Source organism: Juglans regia, chromosome 15 (assembly GCF_001411555.2).
Source record: "Juglans regia cultivar Chandler chromosome 15, Walnut 2.0, whole genome shotgun sequence".
Taxonomy (NCBI): domain Eukaryota; kingdom Viridiplantae; phylum Streptophyta; class Magnoliopsida; order Fagales; family Juglandaceae; genus Juglans; species Juglans regia.
The window spans coordinates 5,420,376-5,439,444 of record NC_049915.1 but is presented as its reverse complement, the minus strand read 5'-3'; the positions used below and the strand labels follow the sequence as shown (position 1 = coordinate 5,439,444).

General features: G+C 36.1%; 2 protein-coding genes across 2 annotated transcripts; one reads left to right on the top strand and one right to left on the bottom strand.

Moving 5' to 3' along the window:
• Positions 1 to 3,959: 3,959 nt before the first annotated feature.
• On the bottom strand, positions 3,960 to 5,718 carry LOC108979542 (peroxisomal multifunctional enzyme A). The gene is made up of 4 exons (XM_018950237.2): positions 5,363 to 5,718; positions 5,187 to 5,247; positions 4,380 to 4,482; positions 3,960 to 4,281 (listed from the first exon to the last, which is right to left on the bottom strand). The coding sequence occupies exons 1-4, from the start codon at positions 5,495 to 5,497 to the stop codon at positions 4,200 to 4,202; spliced, it is 381 nt and encodes a 126-aa protein (XP_018805782.1). The 5' UTR covers positions 5,498 to 5,718; the 3' UTR covers positions 3,960 to 4,199.
• A 5,458-nt stretch (positions 5,719 to 11,176) lies between these two features.
• Positions 11,177 to 13,986, top strand: LOC108979540 (thioredoxin-like 4, chloroplastic). Its single transcript, XM_018950233.2, has 4 exons — positions 11,177 to 11,259; positions 12,575 to 13,164; positions 13,375 to 13,428; positions 13,536 to 13,986. Exons 2-4 carry the CDS (start codon positions 12,715 to 12,717, stop codon positions 13,656 to 13,658), a joined length of 627 nt encoding a protein of 208 aa, XP_018805778.1. The 5' UTR covers positions 11,177 to 11,259; positions 12,575 to 12,714; the 3' UTR covers positions 13,659 to 13,986.
• Positions 13,987 to 19,069: the final 5,083 nt, after the last annotated feature.

The following is a 19,069-nucleotide window of genomic DNA, read 5'->3' as shown; positions in this document are numbered from 1 at the left end:
ATTTCCGGCAAGCTTAAAGTGGTCCATTTGGACGATTTAGTGATGCGGGTTCATCAAAGAGTGGATGGGTGGCAATCTAAGCTGCTTTCACAAGGTGCCCGTTTAATTTTGATAAAACATGTTTTGTCAAATATACCTATCGACTTGTTATGTACTGTCCAAATTCCAAAGGTAGTGCTCAGTTGTTTAAATGCTTGCTTTAGAAAAATTTTTTGGGGTTCAACGGAAGGAAAGGAAAAAAGAAGTTGGTGAGCATGGGATAAGCTTTGTCTCCTAGAGGTGGAAGGGGATTTGGGTATTAAAAGATTGGATGAAATTCAACATTCTCTTCATGTAAAGTTCGCCTGGAAATTGCTTCAGGAGGATTCTCTATGGGCTAATTTTTTTCAAGCCAAATATATTAACCATAATCATGTTTCGCTCGTGGATGCGAATAAGGGCTCTAGGAATTGGCGTATGATCATGAAGTGTGTACCTTTGGTTTTTAATCTTTCTAGATGGAAGGTTAGAGATGGTAATATATCTTTTTGATATAACAAATGGTCGGATGAGGGTCCTTTAATAAATCATTATCATAATGTCCCTATGCCAAATATTATTGTTAAAGATTGTAAATTGGAGGTTGGCTGGGATGTTGAATGTATTGCTAGGTTGATGGGTCCTAATAATGCTTTGGCTGTGGTGAATAGCTTGGGAAGCAATAAAAATGGAAATGATATTCTAATCTGGATTGATACTGTGGATGGTAAATTTTCTACCAAAAGTGTTTGGAGTCATGTTCGGTTCCGAGTACCAAAAGTGACATGGGCTCATTGGGTATGGCATCCTTATTTGCCAAAAAAAAAAAAATTCTGTTATGGTGTGGAAGGCTTTTCATAATGCCTTGAGTGTTGATGATAATGTTCATAAACTGGGTATTCCAATTGTTTCGAGATGCAACTATTGCTCTTCAGGTGAGTATGAAGATTTAAACCATGTTTTGGCAGTTGAGGAGTTTGCGGAAGAGTTGTGGTTGCGGGCTTCTCTTTCTGTTGGTATGAATGAGCTCTATGTGTGGTAGTGGATGGAGGGTTCGTGTAGAAAGTTGGTTCCTTAAAGCGAAAAAATATTCTCAAACTGGGTCTTTGGTTGGTATCCTTCCTTGCATTCTTATTTTGTGTCTTTGGAATAGGAGATGCAAAGCAAAGATGGAAAATGTAAGGAGTCGGTAAGGTCGACATGGGAAAAAATTAAATTTTGGGTGGGTTGGTTAGGGGAAAAGCTGAAGGGAGGTGTTGGGTTGCAAGCTGCATATGAGGCAATTTTGTTGGCTTTCAAGTTGCCGATTAAATTGGTTTAATGTAAAACGTCGAAACTAGTGAGATGGATGCCGCCTGTGGCAGGTCGTTTTAAACTAAATGTTGATGGAAGCTCTCTTGGAAATCCGGGTATGATGGGGGCAGGGGGAGTCATTCGAAATTCTTTGAGCCAATTGCAGGTGGCCTTTCGCAATTCATCTAGGTACAAGAAATAATAATAAGGGTGAACTAATGGCCCTTCTTCATGGTTTGTGTCTTACTCATTCTCTTGGTATTTATCACAGTGACATAGAAATAGATTCTTTATTGGTTGTAAATTGGCTTAGAAATAAAAGATGTACAGTTTGGTATTTGGAAAATTTTTGGGAAGAGATACAAATGTTGTTGGGGAATTTGGAGGTGGAAGTCAAGCATATTTATCGTGAAGGAAATTCATCGGCAGATTATCTTACTAAGCTAGGGGCAGAGGGATGCACGTCTATCTGGAATAATGTGGATGGTTGTCTGAGATTTCTTAAAGGGTCTTTGAGACTGGAAAAATTGGGTTTGCCTAATGTTCGTTTTTAATTTATAGGCCTTGTTATTTGGTTTTGGTTTATTGGTGTGTTTTAGTTTGATATTTGGGATGGTTTTTTTTTTATTATTTGTAAATCACAAATGTTCGGTTTGTTACCACGGTTTTCATCCGCCACAAGTGAGATTTTTTAATAAAATTGAGATTGGATCACTCATGGACATGTGACCTTCGTCTCTTTCTTAAAAAAAAAAAAAAACCTGCCAGCCAAATTTTGAGAAGGCTTGTAAAAGTTCAGTTAGGCTTTGATCATTCTCAAAGTTTGCAACTAACATTGAAGTAATTACATTTAAAAGATTTCGGTTGAATTGCATTTTTTCCTCTTTATTTCTATATTCTTCTAAACTTTAACTTGGTACAATTTGCTTCCTAAATTCAACTTTCTTCGCCACTTACCCTTCAACTAACGATACACGCACAATTTTTTTTTTTACAATCATGTTTTAAAATAAAGGTATTTATGTAAAATAATATTATTTTTATAAATTATTTTAAAAAATACAGCTCATTTAAAATATAGTTGAATAAATTATTATAAAAAAATATTGTATGTCTATATTTTTTTAAGGAGTAGGACTCTAACTACGATAACTTAAAAACAAGTCCAAAAGTTTAATGAAAAAGTAATAACAATTTCCAAACCAAAATTAAATAACTAAAAGAAAACTAACATGAAATTTTTTAACAAAAAAAAAAAAAAAATTAAAAAAGGATAAAATAAAATTTTGGAAAAACCTAAAAGGTAATGATACGCTTACACCTCATTTAATATTGTTTTACTACACAGCTATTTTTTTTCCTTTTTGCTCTTTGAGTTTAGATTAAAAATATCAAAACAATAACCCTCTTACATAATTTAAAAGAAAATAAATTCAATCAACCAGTGTAATCATGTAATTTAATTCAAAATAAATTCAATTTTATAAAAATTGACTCAAATAGCAAAAGAATGACAATTTTTATAAAATTAAATTTATTTTTAATTAAATTACATGATAACATTGGTTAATTGAATTTATTTTCTTCTAATTTATGCAAGATGGTCATATTTTGAGATTTTTAATCTATATTCAAATAATAAAAAGAAAAAAAAATAACTAGATAGTAAAGCAATAGTAAATGTGTAATTGTACCGTTATCCAAACCTAAAACTATTACCAAACTTACTCAATTTTTTTTTTTAGGGAAGCACAAAATGAAGAAATTTTTACATAAAATACAATAAACAATTCAACTTTTTCAAATACTAAAATAATAATAATATTAAAATTAATATTTTAATAATATTTTATTTAACTCTTTTACTTTTATTTCAACTTAATATCCAAATCTAACACCCACTTGATTGCCTATCTCATCTGGAAAACACCCACTTGTTTGGGCGAGGAATTGTCATAACCGACACCTAACAACTACCGATTCGAAGGGATGGCTAATGAGACAAAATAATCATGCCTCAAGGGGTCCATTGATAAGACAGCCATCAGTGGACGAGTATCGTTAAAGTAACATTCCAGAGTAAAATAGCATGAACTAAAAATGGATTTCTAGCCATGATACTTGCATACTTTAAACATATAATAATTCAGGACGAAAGAAGCAAGGTGATCCGAGAACCGACAATGGAATCATATCTCCTGAAGGAGGGATTCAGGACTAAGAAAAATATGTGATAACTTGCACTTGTGTGAGACATGAATAAGAAACTAATCCAATTGTTGACAAAACTATAATCATTACAATAAATTATTTTGGGAGCAAAGATTTAACACTTTTTTTTATTGGCACTAGGTGTCCGAAAACAAAATCCCGACTAATTCCAATGGTGCACAGGCCTTGGGCAAGGAGTTTTCTAAAAATGTACCTCAGATAATTCAAGGGAAAGTTCCCCCAGTCCGACGATCTCTAAAATTTGTTTGCACCCAAGAGGGTTCGAAACGTAGACCTAGAGAAACATACCACCATAACCAAGGCTTTTACCACTTGAGCCAACCCTAAGGGTTAGCAAAGGTTGAACACTTAAAAAGCTGTATTGCAGTTTATGCCGCAACAGATGGAATCAATCAGAGGACCATGCATATCTAAAATAGGTGGGAAAGAAATTCAGGCGAATTTATATTTCAAGGTCCATCATCTGGACTAAAAAGCCTCCATATGCACATCATATTACATAAGAAAACTAGGCAATGATTAAAGACAGTTTATTATATAAGACTTCAGACTTCTCTCCTCTCCCAACAAAAGTTTGAAATATCAGTCTAAAGCTCTACCAATTCATAGAGATAATGGAAATAACCCAAATGTAAGTAACTCCCAAACATATCTGCTCACATCTTCGAAGGCTTGGGGAAAATATCGGGTGTGAATTTCTGTGCTGCACTCAGACTGCCCTTAATCTTCATTGCACCTCTGTATTCATTAATTTTCACAAAACTTTGTAAATACATAAACACAATCGAGGGGAAGTGATAGAAAATAGATTTAGAATGAGGCACGAGAGACCACACCTCATGAAAGCAATTTGAGGATTCATTTTCCCCAAGGCAACCTTAACAAAATCCTCATCCTTGAAGGAAAACGTTGCATCAGGCTTTCCTCCTTCATAAGAACCTATAATTCAAGAAAACATAATGATGAATGTCGCATAACCCCAAAAAAGTATACTCTGTATGTGCCTTTTGAATTGTTCTGGTAATAATTGAACGCTAATTTCTACGGTTTACAATTCCATGTAAAGCTTATGGGCAAGTATAGGGCATATAATTAGCACGAGCAACATCATTCAGTTCCATCCCCAAATCTTCCGCCTATGTTATTAAGATGTTAATAAAAAGAAGATCCTTGAGCACCTCATTCAAACGTATCGTAAATTCTCAGCAACTCTCATTATTCCTTGTACACAGAAAACCCCAAAGTGCACTGGTTATTATCAAGAGTAAGCAACTCTTACTACCCAATCTGGTTCAATTACCGCGACAAATTACACATGAAAGTGTTTTTTCCCCTTTTGGGAAGCAAAAAGTACCACTCTTTCCGCTGTGGCACCTGTCCGAAGGGGCCTAGACGGGGATGACACAGAAAAGTGTTCTAGTTGCCGTGGAATTACACTTTTTTCTTTCAAGTTTCAATACCATTTGTAATCGCTGCAATCAAATTTACATAATTTCCGAGATCGTGATCATGCTGACGATGGTGCAATTCAATGACAGAAAGCTATACGCATGACAATCAATGTATGATGTTTTTATTAATTCAACAGAAGTAGAATATAGAAACAAAAAGAAATTAAGAACAGAAATCTAGAAGCCCCTAACCTTTGCTGACCTCCCCCTTCTTCAGATCAACGACATACGCTACCTCATCGAATCCGATTTTCTACAATCCGAGAGCCAACAGAAAGCCTGGATCAGATTCAGATGGGGTGTCCGTGTATATATGTGAAAGAGACGATATTGATCTGATAAACGAGGTCGTGCGTGTGTGTGGGTACCTTAGGAGCGATATTGATCTGATAAACGAGGTTGATCTTCTTAGTGAGCTCTTTGCCGGCATCGGAGGCCAGGTGTAGCTTCATTTGGTCCATCAAGGCGTCGGACTTGAGCTGCTTGCTGCTGGACTCCACCATGGCTTAGGTCTACCCTCCCCAACTATCGCTCGCTCGCAAGCTGTTCGATTGAATGTGCCTGCCGGGACACGAAACTAAATTCAATGCTACGGAACGGAGTTGTATGATATTGGTAGAGAGACAGTCGACGATGATGCGAGAGTTGGTTGAGCTGACGAATTAATTAAAGGATTGGGGCACGCATCTCTATGAGTCGTAATTTGTAGCTGACGTACATAAATAGTTTGCACAAAACTAAGTGAGAAATATAAATACACGTAACTTTTTATAATATTTTATATAATAATATTTAAATTTTTTTTTTATAAATTAACTTGTAAAAATAATATCATTTTACTAAAATATCTTCATTTTACAACATATATTATGAAATATATTATGAAATATGTTGTGTGAGTATCATTACTCTTTAAAAAAATATTGAATACAACTGACTTGGAAAACTGGTGCGTAACCGTGCTGTAGCTAGAGGGTTAATGAAACGGTTCGTTTCATTTGAAATAATGGAATGATTCCTGAGCCCGTTGCTCACTTGGAAATCCAAATGATCTCTTCATATCCTTCCTCCTCTAAAACTGATATTCCCCATCGAAAGTCAGTTCCTGAGCCCGTGGACTGAAACTGATCTTCTCCATCTCCATCTTTGTCAAGTTCGTCTCCTCTGATCTTCTCCTTCTCTGTGTCTCCTCTGAGCTTCTGGATCTCCACATCTCCTTTGATCCTCTTACCGCTACTGCTCCAAGCCGCAGCACCACTAAACTACGACAACCACCTTTAGCCAACGGCATCGAAGACCCACGTTGATGAAGACTCGGCTGCTGTGGCTCATAGGGAGAAAAACACACACACACGCACACACACTTGGCATAGCCTCCATGGACAGCCTAGTACCACCCGTCTCCGCTCACTCCCCAACCATCCCCTGTTTTCACAACTAAGAACAGAGCAAATTGAATAGGTACTAAACACTTTCCCTCAGCCACGCACGGCCACAATCTAGAGGATGCACCACTTCAAAGCCTTATTTTTACGTCCCGCAACGAAGGAGGACGAAGTGTACGTGGAACTGGAACAACCTGCCTTCTTAACCCCTAGCGACATTACCACCATGCAAATAACCATCACATGGCCATTGCATGTAGGCATTGGACGCAGTCAGCCACGAGATTTCACTCCGCCACAAAAACCCAGTATTGCTGAAGCTAGCTCTTTTTGTTCCAGATCGGCCAACGTAAGTACACAAACCATAATAAAGAAAAAAAAAATGAAAATCTGAACTAAAAACAAGATGCTACCTTCAAATCCAATAATTTTTCCATGCAATATCTATACAAAATGACAGCAAACAAACGTGGGTCTCCTCTCACTGGGATCAACTCACATGATATTTACAGTTCAATGTAGAGTCATTTTTGAGATTTTAGCAGATCTACCTACTGGATCTAGCTACTTCGTTTGGATAATATACCTTTGATGCTGAAGTCGCTCTCTCCCCCATGAAGATGAACGGCACCACAGGCTCTCTCACCCACGACGACACGGCGACCGCAACAGCCGACGAAAATGGATTTACTAGTGGCTGAAAATCAGTAGCTCTTGCACAAAAATGAGACGAGGAGAAAAAAAGATGACCACAGACCAGACGAGGAGAGCTTGAAGCTCGGGATCCAGTAGCTTTCACACGAAAATGAGACCTGTTTCATTTCATTTCCCGCTTTCTTCGTATTTTTTAATTAAAAAAAAAAGATGATGTGGCATATGCCACGTCATGTGGGGATGTGGCGGGGACACAACCCCTGTTGCCCCTAGAACTATTGTTACTCTTTAACATATAATATTTTAATTTACGACTCGACTGTTGCTCGAGCAAAGCTCAACCTGTGAGTTTGTTTGATGTGTGCTTGACAGTGGACTCGAGCGAAGATCAAACAAATTGTTCGGTTCACTGGATGCTGGGCTCGAGTGAAGCACTAACCTTAGTGTTTGCTCAAGTAGTGCTCGACAGACCACTCGAGCCAATGTTCTATGTTCGCTCGAGCGAAGAATCTAGTTTTTTCCAGTTAGGATTTCCAGCACCGTTTTCTATAAATATGTAATATCCTTAACTCTTATGTACGAATTTCAGCAGCTTTAGAGAGAACAAAGAGAGGCAAAGTGTAACAGCATATTGTGAGAGAAAAAGCCCTAGAGAGAGAGTTGAGATTGTGTGAGTAGAGATGTGCTTTTGTAACTCACTGTGTGACTATAATCTCTTTTGGAATAAAATTTCCTGCAACTCTATGGACGTAGGCACATTGCCAAACCACTTTAAATTCTGTGTCGTGTGTGTGTTCTTGATTCCAATACTTTTGTATTTATTTTGCTATCTGTCTCGATATTGTTGTGTGTGAGTATGATGACTCTGTAAGAGTTTTATTTAAATTCTATGTCACACACACCCATATCCTAATAGGTTTAGAATAGCTCAATACTTATCACTTAATTGATCAGTCACAATGAGATAAGATTAACTCTATATCTAATTACAGTGGGACACAAAGTCTCTAGATTTTTTGATGGCCAGAAATCTATAAATAGTACTGAGGAGTTAAGGGTTCTCACCTACAACATTATTGTACCTTTGCCCATTGGGAGACACTTGTGAGGCTAGGGTTATACTTTTCTCATAGTCAGGTCAAATTCTTCATCGATCTGTGATGGATAAAAATACGTTTTTTAACTGTTACTATTTTATTATCGTAGATCATAGAATATCAAAAAACCGATTATTAATGTTGATGTTAGAATATGTAAAATTGTGCATAACATGGGTGGCCAAAAAGTGATAGATATGATATTTTCGACCTACAAGAAAAATGCAGAAAATTAAATAAATAGAAAGACAATCTAGATTTTTAATTCAAAAATATTGGAGAGGAAGGAGTTTTCTTTCCGAGAAAGAGGAGAAAGGTTTAGAAAGGGCTGAATCACTATTATTAGTGACTTATCTCAAACTTATTATCTTAACATGATTAATATTGACATATTTGTCTTATTAAATGTAAAAAATTCTAATTTTATTGTTTGTTATCTTACATTAAGTGCATTTTAGATGTAAGATAAGTTCATAAAAGTAAAGAAATATATGTGAGTAGTTGTAAAATCTCTTTAAGATGAGGCTTTAATATGTTTGAGGAATGATGAATAGTACAAAAAAATTTATTTTGATATAATAAATAAATAAAAAAAACAAATTTATGAAAGAAAAAAAAAAAAAAAAGCAATTGTAGCAATGGTGGCAGCCACCACCATGAGTGGCTTGACACTTTGGCTCACTAGGGCTCTTTTGAAGAGTGAGATAAAATGAGAATTTTGTGAATAATAGTAAGATAGTTTGTGAATAGTATGAAATAGTTTGAATTGAGTATTTGTTTTTGAATAGTGAGTTGAGTTTTTTTGAGTTTTGAAAAATGTGAGAGAAAAAATTGAATAAAAAATATTATAAAGTTTAAATATTGTTAAAATATAGTTTTACAATATTATTTTTATTTGGAAATTTGAAAAATCTGAAATGTTTTTTTATTTTTTGTTTGAAAGTTTGAGAAAATTGTAATGATTAGTTTGAAAATTTTGTAATGATTGGTTTGAGAATGTTTGTATTTGAATTATGTTTAGGAAGAATATGAGATGAGATAAGATAAGAATTTTAGATAAAATCTATTTTCAAACAAGCCCTAAGTGTTTGACTACGACGGGAAGGACTAGACCAAGCTGTCCTTCACATCCAAAAAAACCTTAGCCACAACTAATATTGTGTTTGGGTTGTCCCACCTGGGCTATAGAAGTGGTTGTTGTCAGTTTATAAGTATGGGAAAAAACCTCACTCCTTGAGTTAGCTTTTGGGGTTGAGAGATGCTCAAGATCATCCAACACATTGTTGGGTTTGTAGAGCTTGGTTTTGTTTGTGTGTCAGACAAATTTGATGACCCGACATGAGAATGATGGATTGTGATTTTTTGGCACCATTCGCAGTCAGAAAAAGGCTCTAAAAAGAAGTTTGTTCGATGTTCACATGATAAGTGACTCGAGCGAAGCTGAGGCAGAGAATTTGCTCGAGTTTTGCTTGACAAGTAGCTCAGCGAACATTAGACATACATTTTGCTCGAGGTGTGCTCGACAATCCGCTCAAGCGAATAACGCAGAAAAGTGAAAATTAGATTTTCGCCATGTGACACTATAAATGTATACTTAATGAACAATTTAGTATGTCCTGAGTGTTCTGAACAATAAGATTTCATCCCAAAATGTATTTTGTGATTCTTTAGTATAATAAAATCCTCTGCAGTTTTATGGATGTAGACTCGTTGTTAAACCACGTTAGTTTTGTGTCGTGTGATTGATTTGTTTGTATTTGCTTTTGCTTGTTTGTCAGCTTTTTTTACAACATATGGTACTTGTGCCCATTTAGAAAATTAGAACACAACTGTTCTTAGGTATTCTCAGATATTTTCAAATATTTAATTTCCAAATATCATTCAAGCATCAAATATTTTTTAATTTAAAATATTTAACTTTTTCATCTAATCATTACAAATTTCTCAAATTTTCAAACAAAATACAAAAAATAACACAATTTTTTCAAATTTAAGAAAATATATTATTAAAAAATTATATTCAAACAATTTTTAACTTTATAATATTTTTATTCAACTTTTTCTCTATTCTTTTCCAAAATCTAATAAAATATCTTATTTCAAATTATTTGACTACTATTTACAAACTATTTTATTACTATTCTTAAATATTCTAAAATATTCTTAATATCCAAACTAACCCTTATCCTGGTTAAATTTATATATCGTGAAAACAATTTATAGTAGCTTTAGCAGTAATAGTATAAAAATATCACTCTCAACATAGGTAACAAGTGAATGTGATGTTTGAAAATGATTGGCATGTGTTAAGATTTTCGGAAATGTGAGATTAATTCTCCTGTATTTTATTTATTCTTCTTTAAGTATTCTTGTGTTTTTCTCTAAAGGCTAGATTGGGCTACTATTTATTATTTTATTATTAATTTTTATCTATTATTCACTATTATTCAATATTCTATCATTATTTTTCATTAATTTTTTTTTTTATTATTGTTCATAAAGTGCATAAAACTGTTTGACACAAAAACATTTACATTTTTTATCCTTAAATATAACCCAACGCCTCAAAATCTTGCGTCGAGGGAAACTGAATAATACCCATTTAAGTGAGAAAAATGATTCCTGCAGTTCTAAAATGTATAATTTCCGTGCATTTTTCTTAAAAAAGTATAAATAAATATTAGATTTAAATTAAAAAAAAAAACTCACTTTTTAAATATAGATCCTACTAGTTTCTAAAAATAGTGAAATTTTTGCATATTCTAGAGTTATATTTAGCATTATTAAGTAAAAACCAACATAAAATTTTTCAGAAAAATGATATTTGTAGTCATTTTTTTAAATCAATATTTACGGTCATAAATATGTAAGTCTAACGCATTTTTTTAAAAAAATAGATAAATAAAAAATTCATGTAAAAAATTATTTTTAAAATAATAAACCCACTTTAGTAAGTAAGCGATCTTTCACACCCAAATTTTCATTTTCAGGAGTAAATAAAAATTAGATATATAGCAGTTGGTCGAGGATATAAAATGCATAGTGGATATGGTAGTGCGGTGTCCTCTTTTCACTGGTGGTTTTCTTCAGCAGCTATCCCAAAGCGCGCGCTTCCCCCAACTGCCGGAGGTAAGCACTGAACCCGTCTACGAGTTACTGACTCTGTTGATCAGATACATATATTGTAGTTGTGATTCTGACTATACATTAAGCATGCATAAAACCGAGTGAATATGACACCTGTGATTGTCTGTCTTGTAGTTGTTCTTATTACTTTGAGTAATGTTTTTTTCTTTTTTTTTTTCTGGGCAACTTTTAGTATTGTTTGTTAAATGTGAATCTGTGATTGAATGTTTCATTGGCCAGGCTTGAAGGCGTCCTGAGAATTTAGAATGAACTGGGTCTTTGGTCGTTTTGTTTAGTCAATCTACGAGTTGGTTGTTCTTGAATTACGCTAATGCTAAAGGAGCATCATGTGTTTGAAAAATTGATTTAGGTTGAACACGGCCTCGTTAAAGGCAAACTACTCAATATTAATATATCAAAGAAAGGTATCTCATGTGAGCCAAAGCTTTTGCAGAGAGTAAATTGAGCGACTATTTCATGTCAAGTGGTTGGTTATGATCCAAAGATCTGTATGAATTCAACAAAAAATATATATGGGGCTCAGTAAAACTTTTGGGAAAGGAAACAAATTGCAAGCTTTCTTGGAGCTGCAAGTTGCTGCTTCTTGAACATTATGTCACCATGCTATTTTAGGGAAAAGGAAACAAATTGCGGACTTCATTATGCAGATTTTTAATCACTAATGGAAGATTTGTGAGATCTGGTGCGTGGCTCTGTAGAGAAGGAAATATTATAGAAAGAAACATTTATCTATAGTCTGCATTGCTGTATAGTTTTTTTTCTCTATTTATAGGCTAGTCATAAATCTTGTGTGATTTCTAGGAAAGACTGAAATTTACCTCCCTATCTGAGTGGTTTGGAGTAAATAAATGAATTAATTTTTTTAATTTTGGGATTATCCTACATGACATGACATCCATCTGTCGAAAAATGAAATGTAGCAAAAGGCTGTTCCTTAGAATGGACAGAAATAGAATTATTTTGCTTCTGAATCCAAATTTGTAGCTTTTCTGCTTCTTTTTACTTTGAAACTTTAAATCTCATTGATGGCCCAATGAGGGCTTAATTCCATATTTTGACTAAAACGTGTGGATCTTGTAGAGAAATCAACAAGTAGAACTGATAGTATGAATTTCATTTTACTATAAAACGCATGAAGATCTAGTGAAAGTTTTCATAAAGTGTGGATGTAATTAATAATTGTCCCTGACTGCAGGGAGGTAATTTGTAATTTACCCTGTTTCTTTACTAGTCCGATGCTATAATGCTTATGGAATTTTCTCTTATATTGATGCTTATCATCTTTTACATCACACAGGCAATAAATTAAAATGAAATTCAGGTCTGGGCTGAAGATATAGATTGAAGCATCTATTTTAGTGATATTTTGAAGATTTTTTATCTTGGGTCTTCAGTTTGATTGCATATAGTGGAGCTTGGGGTTTGATCTATGTTGTCATGCAGAGGCAAAAATATTTTCATTGTAAAGCATATTTTGGTTCTGGAAAGAACCTAAATGGACAGATTGATTCTAGAGTTCCTTGTATAGTTCCCAGCTTTCTTCATGAGAGAAGTGACGTTAGATTATGTCTTATTAGGGCAAAGATCCCATCTACCATCAAAGCTTTGGACACTTTCCGAACTGAAAGAGTCAGAGGGGCTAATGATAATCAGGGGGAATTATCTGATGAAGATGATGAGCTCTGTCCTGTTGAATGTGTTAAAGAATTTAAGACTGATGAGGAATTCTCCAAAATTATTGAAAAGGCCAAAGGAGCAGATTCTTTAGTTGTGGTAGATTTTTATCGTCCTTCTTGTGGAAGCTGCAAGTACATAGAGCAAGGGTTTGCAAAATTATGCAGGGGATCTGGAGATAAAGAAGCTGCTGTAATCTTCTTAAAGCACAATGTGAGTATGCTAGTTGAACTCGGCTTGATGGGCTGATAAAATGTATGAAACTTCTAAGCATTGCCCCAAGCCCCACCGGACAACCTCTGAAAGAAGAGGGAAAAGTTCATCAACTGATATTTAACTTTATGGCTTTTGGCCATTCTTGGTCATTGTGTCAATTATCTTTTATCGACTCAAAATAAGAACTTGCTATGATATGTACTGCAGGTAATCGATGAGTATGATGAACAATCCGAAGTTGCTGAACGACTTAGAATCAAGGTAAAATACAGAGTACCATTTTTAACGTGTATCATGAGCTACTATTGATCAACTTGTTCCTTTTCCATACTTCATGATCCACTGAGACTTTATATAAACTGATGCAGTCTGTGCCCCTCTTTCACTTCTATAAAGGCGGGGTCCTGTTGGAAGCATTTGCAACCAGAGACAAAGAAAGGATTGATGCAGCCATTTCTAAATACACATCTCCTGCATTTGAAGATGCTTAAAATAGTCCAGATATGATTCAAGTCCTTGCACCTTTACAACAATAGCGGGTAACTTCCATCAAGGCCTGCTTGGCTCGAGTATAATTAGAAGTAACTAGGCTTCTGTATATCGTTGAAGATGGAACTGGGCGTGTTTAGCCGATGCAAAAGAATCAGGTAGGGGGCTTGAAAACCACCGTCATCTGTCCTCCATAACTCACCAATTGAATGGTTTATAAGCACTTGATTGATATCATATTAAAGAATCTCCAAATGTATCTGTTCTATTCTTCTGTAACCCAACATTTCTTTTGCAACCAATTACTAGTTATGAACTTTGAATCTGAAATGTTGACTGCTTTACCTGGAACAAGGTAACACAAAGCAAAATAGCTTACAGCGCGTGTCATCCTCGATCTTGGGAGTGGGAAAATTGTCCTCCAAGCGACAAAATATCATACAACCCAAGGACAGTGGAGAATGTAAAGCAGCTTTGGAGGCTAGCATGCCCTAATAGCCACGAGTAAACAAATATGACTCTTTATCCTCGACAAGGGTTTTCTCCATTTGAAATGAAATTAATAATATTCATTTAGTATAAAACATAGAATTTTTCCATTGTTAACTTCGAGTGAAGTGGAGAGGATCATCCTACTCTCACTCAGAGGCGCTTATTAGACTCTGTGCCTCACTCTCTCTTCTTATCTTTGGGATGGTTGGATTTACTGATTGTCTCATGCGTTGCCCAAGCCTTGCATGAAACTCACATGCTGCCCTTGCCCTTGCTTAGTACCTCCATATGCCACACGCATGGCACCCTCAGCTTTTCTTTCCTCCAATTACAAGATCTAACCAACCCCCACTCCATTTCTACTGAGCACCATTCCTTCTCCATAAAGAAGATTGTGAACTAGTTGCTTGTAAAAATGTCTCACACAGCGTGAGAGTCTATTGAGAGTCTTCTAATATATATACAGTATGTAGTCTATGTACAGAAAGTAATGAACATTACAAAGTGAGGGATTTATGGGATATAAAATTATAAATGAAATACAAGAAGGATTTGGTGTTAGGAAGAGGTTTCCATATTTTGCATTTGTAGTCGTTGGTCATATGTTGGGTTGTTTATTTCCATAGGTGTGCATGTAGCCATTGATGGATGATTTCTTTCCATACATGAGTATGTAGTTGTTGCTGGTTGATTGGGTTGTAGCCATTGGTCATGTGTTGGGTTGTTTATTTCTATAGGTGTGCATGTAGCCATTGCTGGATGATTTCTTTCCGTACATGAGTCTGTAGCCATTGCTGGTTGATTGGGTTATAGTCGTTGATCTCGGTTGTTTGAGTCAGTAGCCGTTGCATCTTGATCTTGGTTGATTGGGTGATTATTGTTAATATTCCCCCGCAAATTGAGCTGAGATAGAAGACCAAGTTTGGTTCGTAAAAACTAAAGCGCAGGGCGATCAAGAGGTTTGGTGAAAATGTCGGCAAGTTGGGAAGATGGCGGAATGTGTCGGGTATGAAGGAGGCCGAGAGCAACACATTCACACACGTAGTGGTAATTGATCTCGATATGCTTGCTCTGTACATGAAAGACCGGATTGACAATCATATGTAGGGCACTGAGGTTATCACAAAATAGAATTGGTGTCGAGGGAAGAGAAACCCCAAGATCACCAAGGAGAAACGAAATCCAAGTAAGTTCTACAGTTGTGTATGCCATGGCACGATATTCTGCTTCAGAGCTAGATCATGAAACGGTATTCTGTTTCCTGGCAGACCACAAAATGTAGTTGCTTCCTAAGAAAATGCTATAGCTGGTGGTGGAGCGGCGAGTATGTGGACAATCTGCCCAATTTGCATAAAAAAAAGCATAAAGATCAAGTGCAGAGTGTGAACTAAAGTGAATACCAGTATCAATAGTACCGTGTAAAAACCTAAGGGTACATTTTACCATTTTGTAATGAGCCATAGTAGAAGAATGTAAAAATTGAGATACAAAATTAATACTATAGGCTAAATTAGGGCGAGTGAGGGTGAGATATTAAAGAGCTCCAACAATGTTTTGATAGTGTTTTGGGTCTGGAAAAGGAACATCACTAGTGAGCCCTTTGGTTTTGGACATCATGGGTGTACTCATAGGTTTACAGTCTTGCATTTGAGCACTTTTCAAAATCTCAAAAGTATACTTAGCTTGAGATAATATAAGACTATCAGAGTTGCGAGTAACTTGGATTCCCAAAAAATAATGTAAGAGACCAAGATCTTTCATAGCAAATTATTGCCCAAGAGCATTAATAAAGGAGTGGAGGTGTGTGGGGTTTGAACCTGTGAGCAAGATATCATCTACATACAGTAATAGAAAAAGTATGCCTAGAGAGGAGTGATATATAAAAAGAGAAGAGTCAACGGAGCTACACGTAAAACCATAGGAAATTAAAAAACAACTGAATTTATCAAACCAAGCATGAGGTGCTTGTTTTAAACCATATAAGGTTTTGTTTAACTTGCACACATGAGAAGAAAGGGTAGGATGGATGAAACTTGGAGGTTAATCCATAAATACGGCGTCTTGAATATCACCATGAAGGAAGGCATTCTTGACATCGAGATGACAAATATCCCAATTATGAACAAGAGCAAGACTTAGCACAATCCGTATGGTGCAGGGCTTTATGACAGGAGAGAAAGTCTCTGTGTAATTGACACCATCAATTTGGTGAAACTTCTTAGCAATAAGGTGAGCTTTTAGTCGATCAAGAGTACCATCAGCCTTGATTTTTGTTTTGAAAACCCACTTTCACCCAATAACGTCCATTTGAGGAGTGCGAGGTACAAGTGTTGTTGTCATGAAGAGCTTTAATTTCGTCTTGCATGGCTTTGGTCCAACCTGCATGGTTAAGAGCGGATCAAATTGTCTTGGGCTCCTTAGGGAGGGTGTTGAGAGAGTGGTAGTGAGCATACTTAGGGTTTGGTTTTCTAACACCTACTTGAGATCGAGTAATCATGGTGTGGCGAGCAGGATCCAAGATGGGAGCATCAATGGGTGAAGAAACTGAGTTGGTCGAAGATGGAAGGTCATCATGCCGTGTAGGAGAAGGTGGGGGGGGGGGAGAGGTTAACATAGGCATGGTATGCAATGGAGGAATGGGAATGTCACCAAACTTGGGTGGAAGAGGTACCTGCATAGAGGAAACACTAGAAACATCCATAGAGTTAGGAAGTAGTGGGTTAGGAGAACGCCAATCTAAAAAGGTGGATAAAACTTGGTTGCTAGATGAAGGGAGATGAAGATTCCTAGGCTGTTTGTAAGGAAAGGTTGACTCGTCAAAAACTACATGTGGGAAATGAATGTGCGACAAGAGATAGGGTGGTAGCATTTGTACCCTTAGTGTTTGTCACTATAGCCCATAAAAATACAAGGGAGAGTTTTTGGGTCAAATTTATTATGCTTAGCATCCCAAATATATGTATATCATTTAGAACAAAAAACTCAAAGGGAGGTCATGTAGTCAGGATAGTGATCATAAAGGAGGAAAAAATGTGAGTGCAGATCTAAAGCAGTAGATGGGAGGCGATTGATTAAAAAAAGGGCAGTTGAGAAAGCTTCAACCCAAAAACGTTTAGGAACACCACTTTGAAAAAGTAAGGTCATACTGAGTTCTTGAATAGTACGATGTCGTCGTTCCACCAAACCATTTTGTTCGGGGGTGTGAGGACATGAGTATTGATGGAGAATGCCTTGTTTTTGAAAATGTTGATTGAGTTGAGTATTGGTGAATTCACCACACCATCGGTTTGAAAGATTTTTATTTTTTTGTTGAATATCAGTTCAATAAATTTTTCAAATAAGAGAAATGCATTAAAAAAAATTAGATTTTTTTTCGTAAAGGAATAAACTACATATATTTTGAAAAAGCATCAACAAGATAAGCATAATATTGAAATTTTTCAACAGATAAAACAGGAGCAAATCCCCATAAATCGCAACAAATTTTTTCAAATACATTGACAGTATTATTAATAGAAGAGGGCAAAAAAGGAAGTTTACTCATTTTTCCTAATTGACAACTCTCACAAATAGAGAAGTCTTTATGTTTGTCAAGAACTTAAATAAAGCTTTTTGAACATAAAACTTGAAGAGTAGAAGCTTGAAGGTGTCCCAATCATTGATGTCACACTTCTTTAGAAACAATTCGAAATTGAGTGGAGAAGTGTGCTTCATGGGGTGGGGACAAGATATATAAATTACTCTTCCATCGTTCGTTCAACAATGTGTTGTTGGTCGCCCTTTCCTTATAAAAAAATCAACGTCATAAAATTCACAATTGTAAGAATAATCAGATGTTAATTGACTAATTGATAAGAGATTTTTCGCCAAGTCAGGAATAAGTAAAACATCTTTTAATTTAATAAAAGAATCACCAGATTTAATAAAAGTGTTACCAATGTGTGTGATTTTGTGAAAGCTACCATCATCAATAAGAATAGCATCATTGCCAAGATATTGACCTAGATTGGATAGCATACCTGAATTACCTGTCATGTGTGCTAAAGCACCTGTGTTCGTTGTCCACTCAGCGTCATGAATGCCATTCTCAAGTGTCATGGCAGCCAATGCTTGAGGAATGTCATCGGGCTTAAGAGCATGATCAAACCAGTGCCAGCATTTTAATGCAGTATGTCTATTTTTTCTGCAAATTTGACAAGTTCGAATATTTTCCCTAGAAGAGTCACGTACAGTTGGGGTAGAGTTGTTTTGTCTCCCGCTGGGAGAAGGATTTGGGCAAGCCACGTGATTGGCTAGGGAGAAGCCACGTCTGCATGAAGAGAAGGTCTTTGGTTTAAAATTTCCGTTCCTTGCCTTTTGTCCATAAAACACATAGCTTTGTGCATTGAAGGTCTCATGAAGTTGGGTTCTTGTCTCAAACCCCTGCAGGAACAGCACAATCTCAGCATGAGAAGGCATGGGCGGCTTGAGCATAGTGGTGGTGAAGGGTTCATATTTCGGTCCAAGGCCGTTGAGAAAAGCGAACACCTTCAATTTGTCACTCACCGGTTGACCAATTGCTGCCAGATTATCACAGACAGTTTTGAAGTTTCTGAGATGGATGGTCCTATAACGAAATCGACACCTCCTTCCGCGTGTAAGTAAGTTGCTGAGTAAGTTGGAATTCCCTTTCTTGGGACTCCTGAGCATAGGCCTCTTGAAGAGCATGCCAAACTTGGTAGGAAGTTTCAAGCCTGACAACTAAGCCGAGTGATTCCTTGGACAATGTACCAATGATATAGCCCTGGAGCAATCAATCCTCCTTCTGCCATTGAAGGTAAGGGGGGCTGATTTGGTTGTGGGTGGTTGTTGTTAAGTCATCGGTGGAGGGCTCGTATTGGGGTGGAGGAACAGAATTGGTGAGATGGTTCATGAGGTCTTG

What these genes read in the sequence shown, in the direction of transcription:
- LOC108979542 (XM_018950237.2), bottom strand. Translation starts at nt 5,497, where the DNA reads ATGGTGGAGTCCAGCAGCAAGCAGCTCAAGTCCGACGCCTTGATGGAC. An exon ending in GAAGGGGGAGGTCAGCAAAG is followed by an intron (nt 4,483 to 5,186) that starts GTTAGGGGCTTC and finishes CTTGAATTATAG; the next exon opens with GTTCTTATGAAGGAGGAAAG. An exon ending in CCTCAAATTGCTTTCATGAG is followed by an intron (nt 4,282 to 4,379) that starts GTGTGGTCTCTC and finishes TAATGAATACAG; the next exon opens with AGGTGCAATGAAGATTAAGG.
- LOC108979540 (XM_018950233.2), top strand. Translation starts at nt 12,715, where the DNA reads ATGCAGAGGCAAAAATATTTTCATTGTAAAGCATATTTTGGTTCTGGA. An exon ending in TAATCTTCTTAAAGCACAAT is followed by an intron (nt 13,165 to 13,374) that starts GTGAGTATGCTA and finishes TATGTACTGCAG; the next exon opens with GTAATCGATGAGTATGATGA. An exon ending in CTGAACGACTTAGAATCAAG is followed by an intron (nt 13,429 to 13,535) that starts GTAAAATACAGA and finishes AAACTGATGCAG; the next exon opens with TCTGTGCCCCTCTTTCACTT.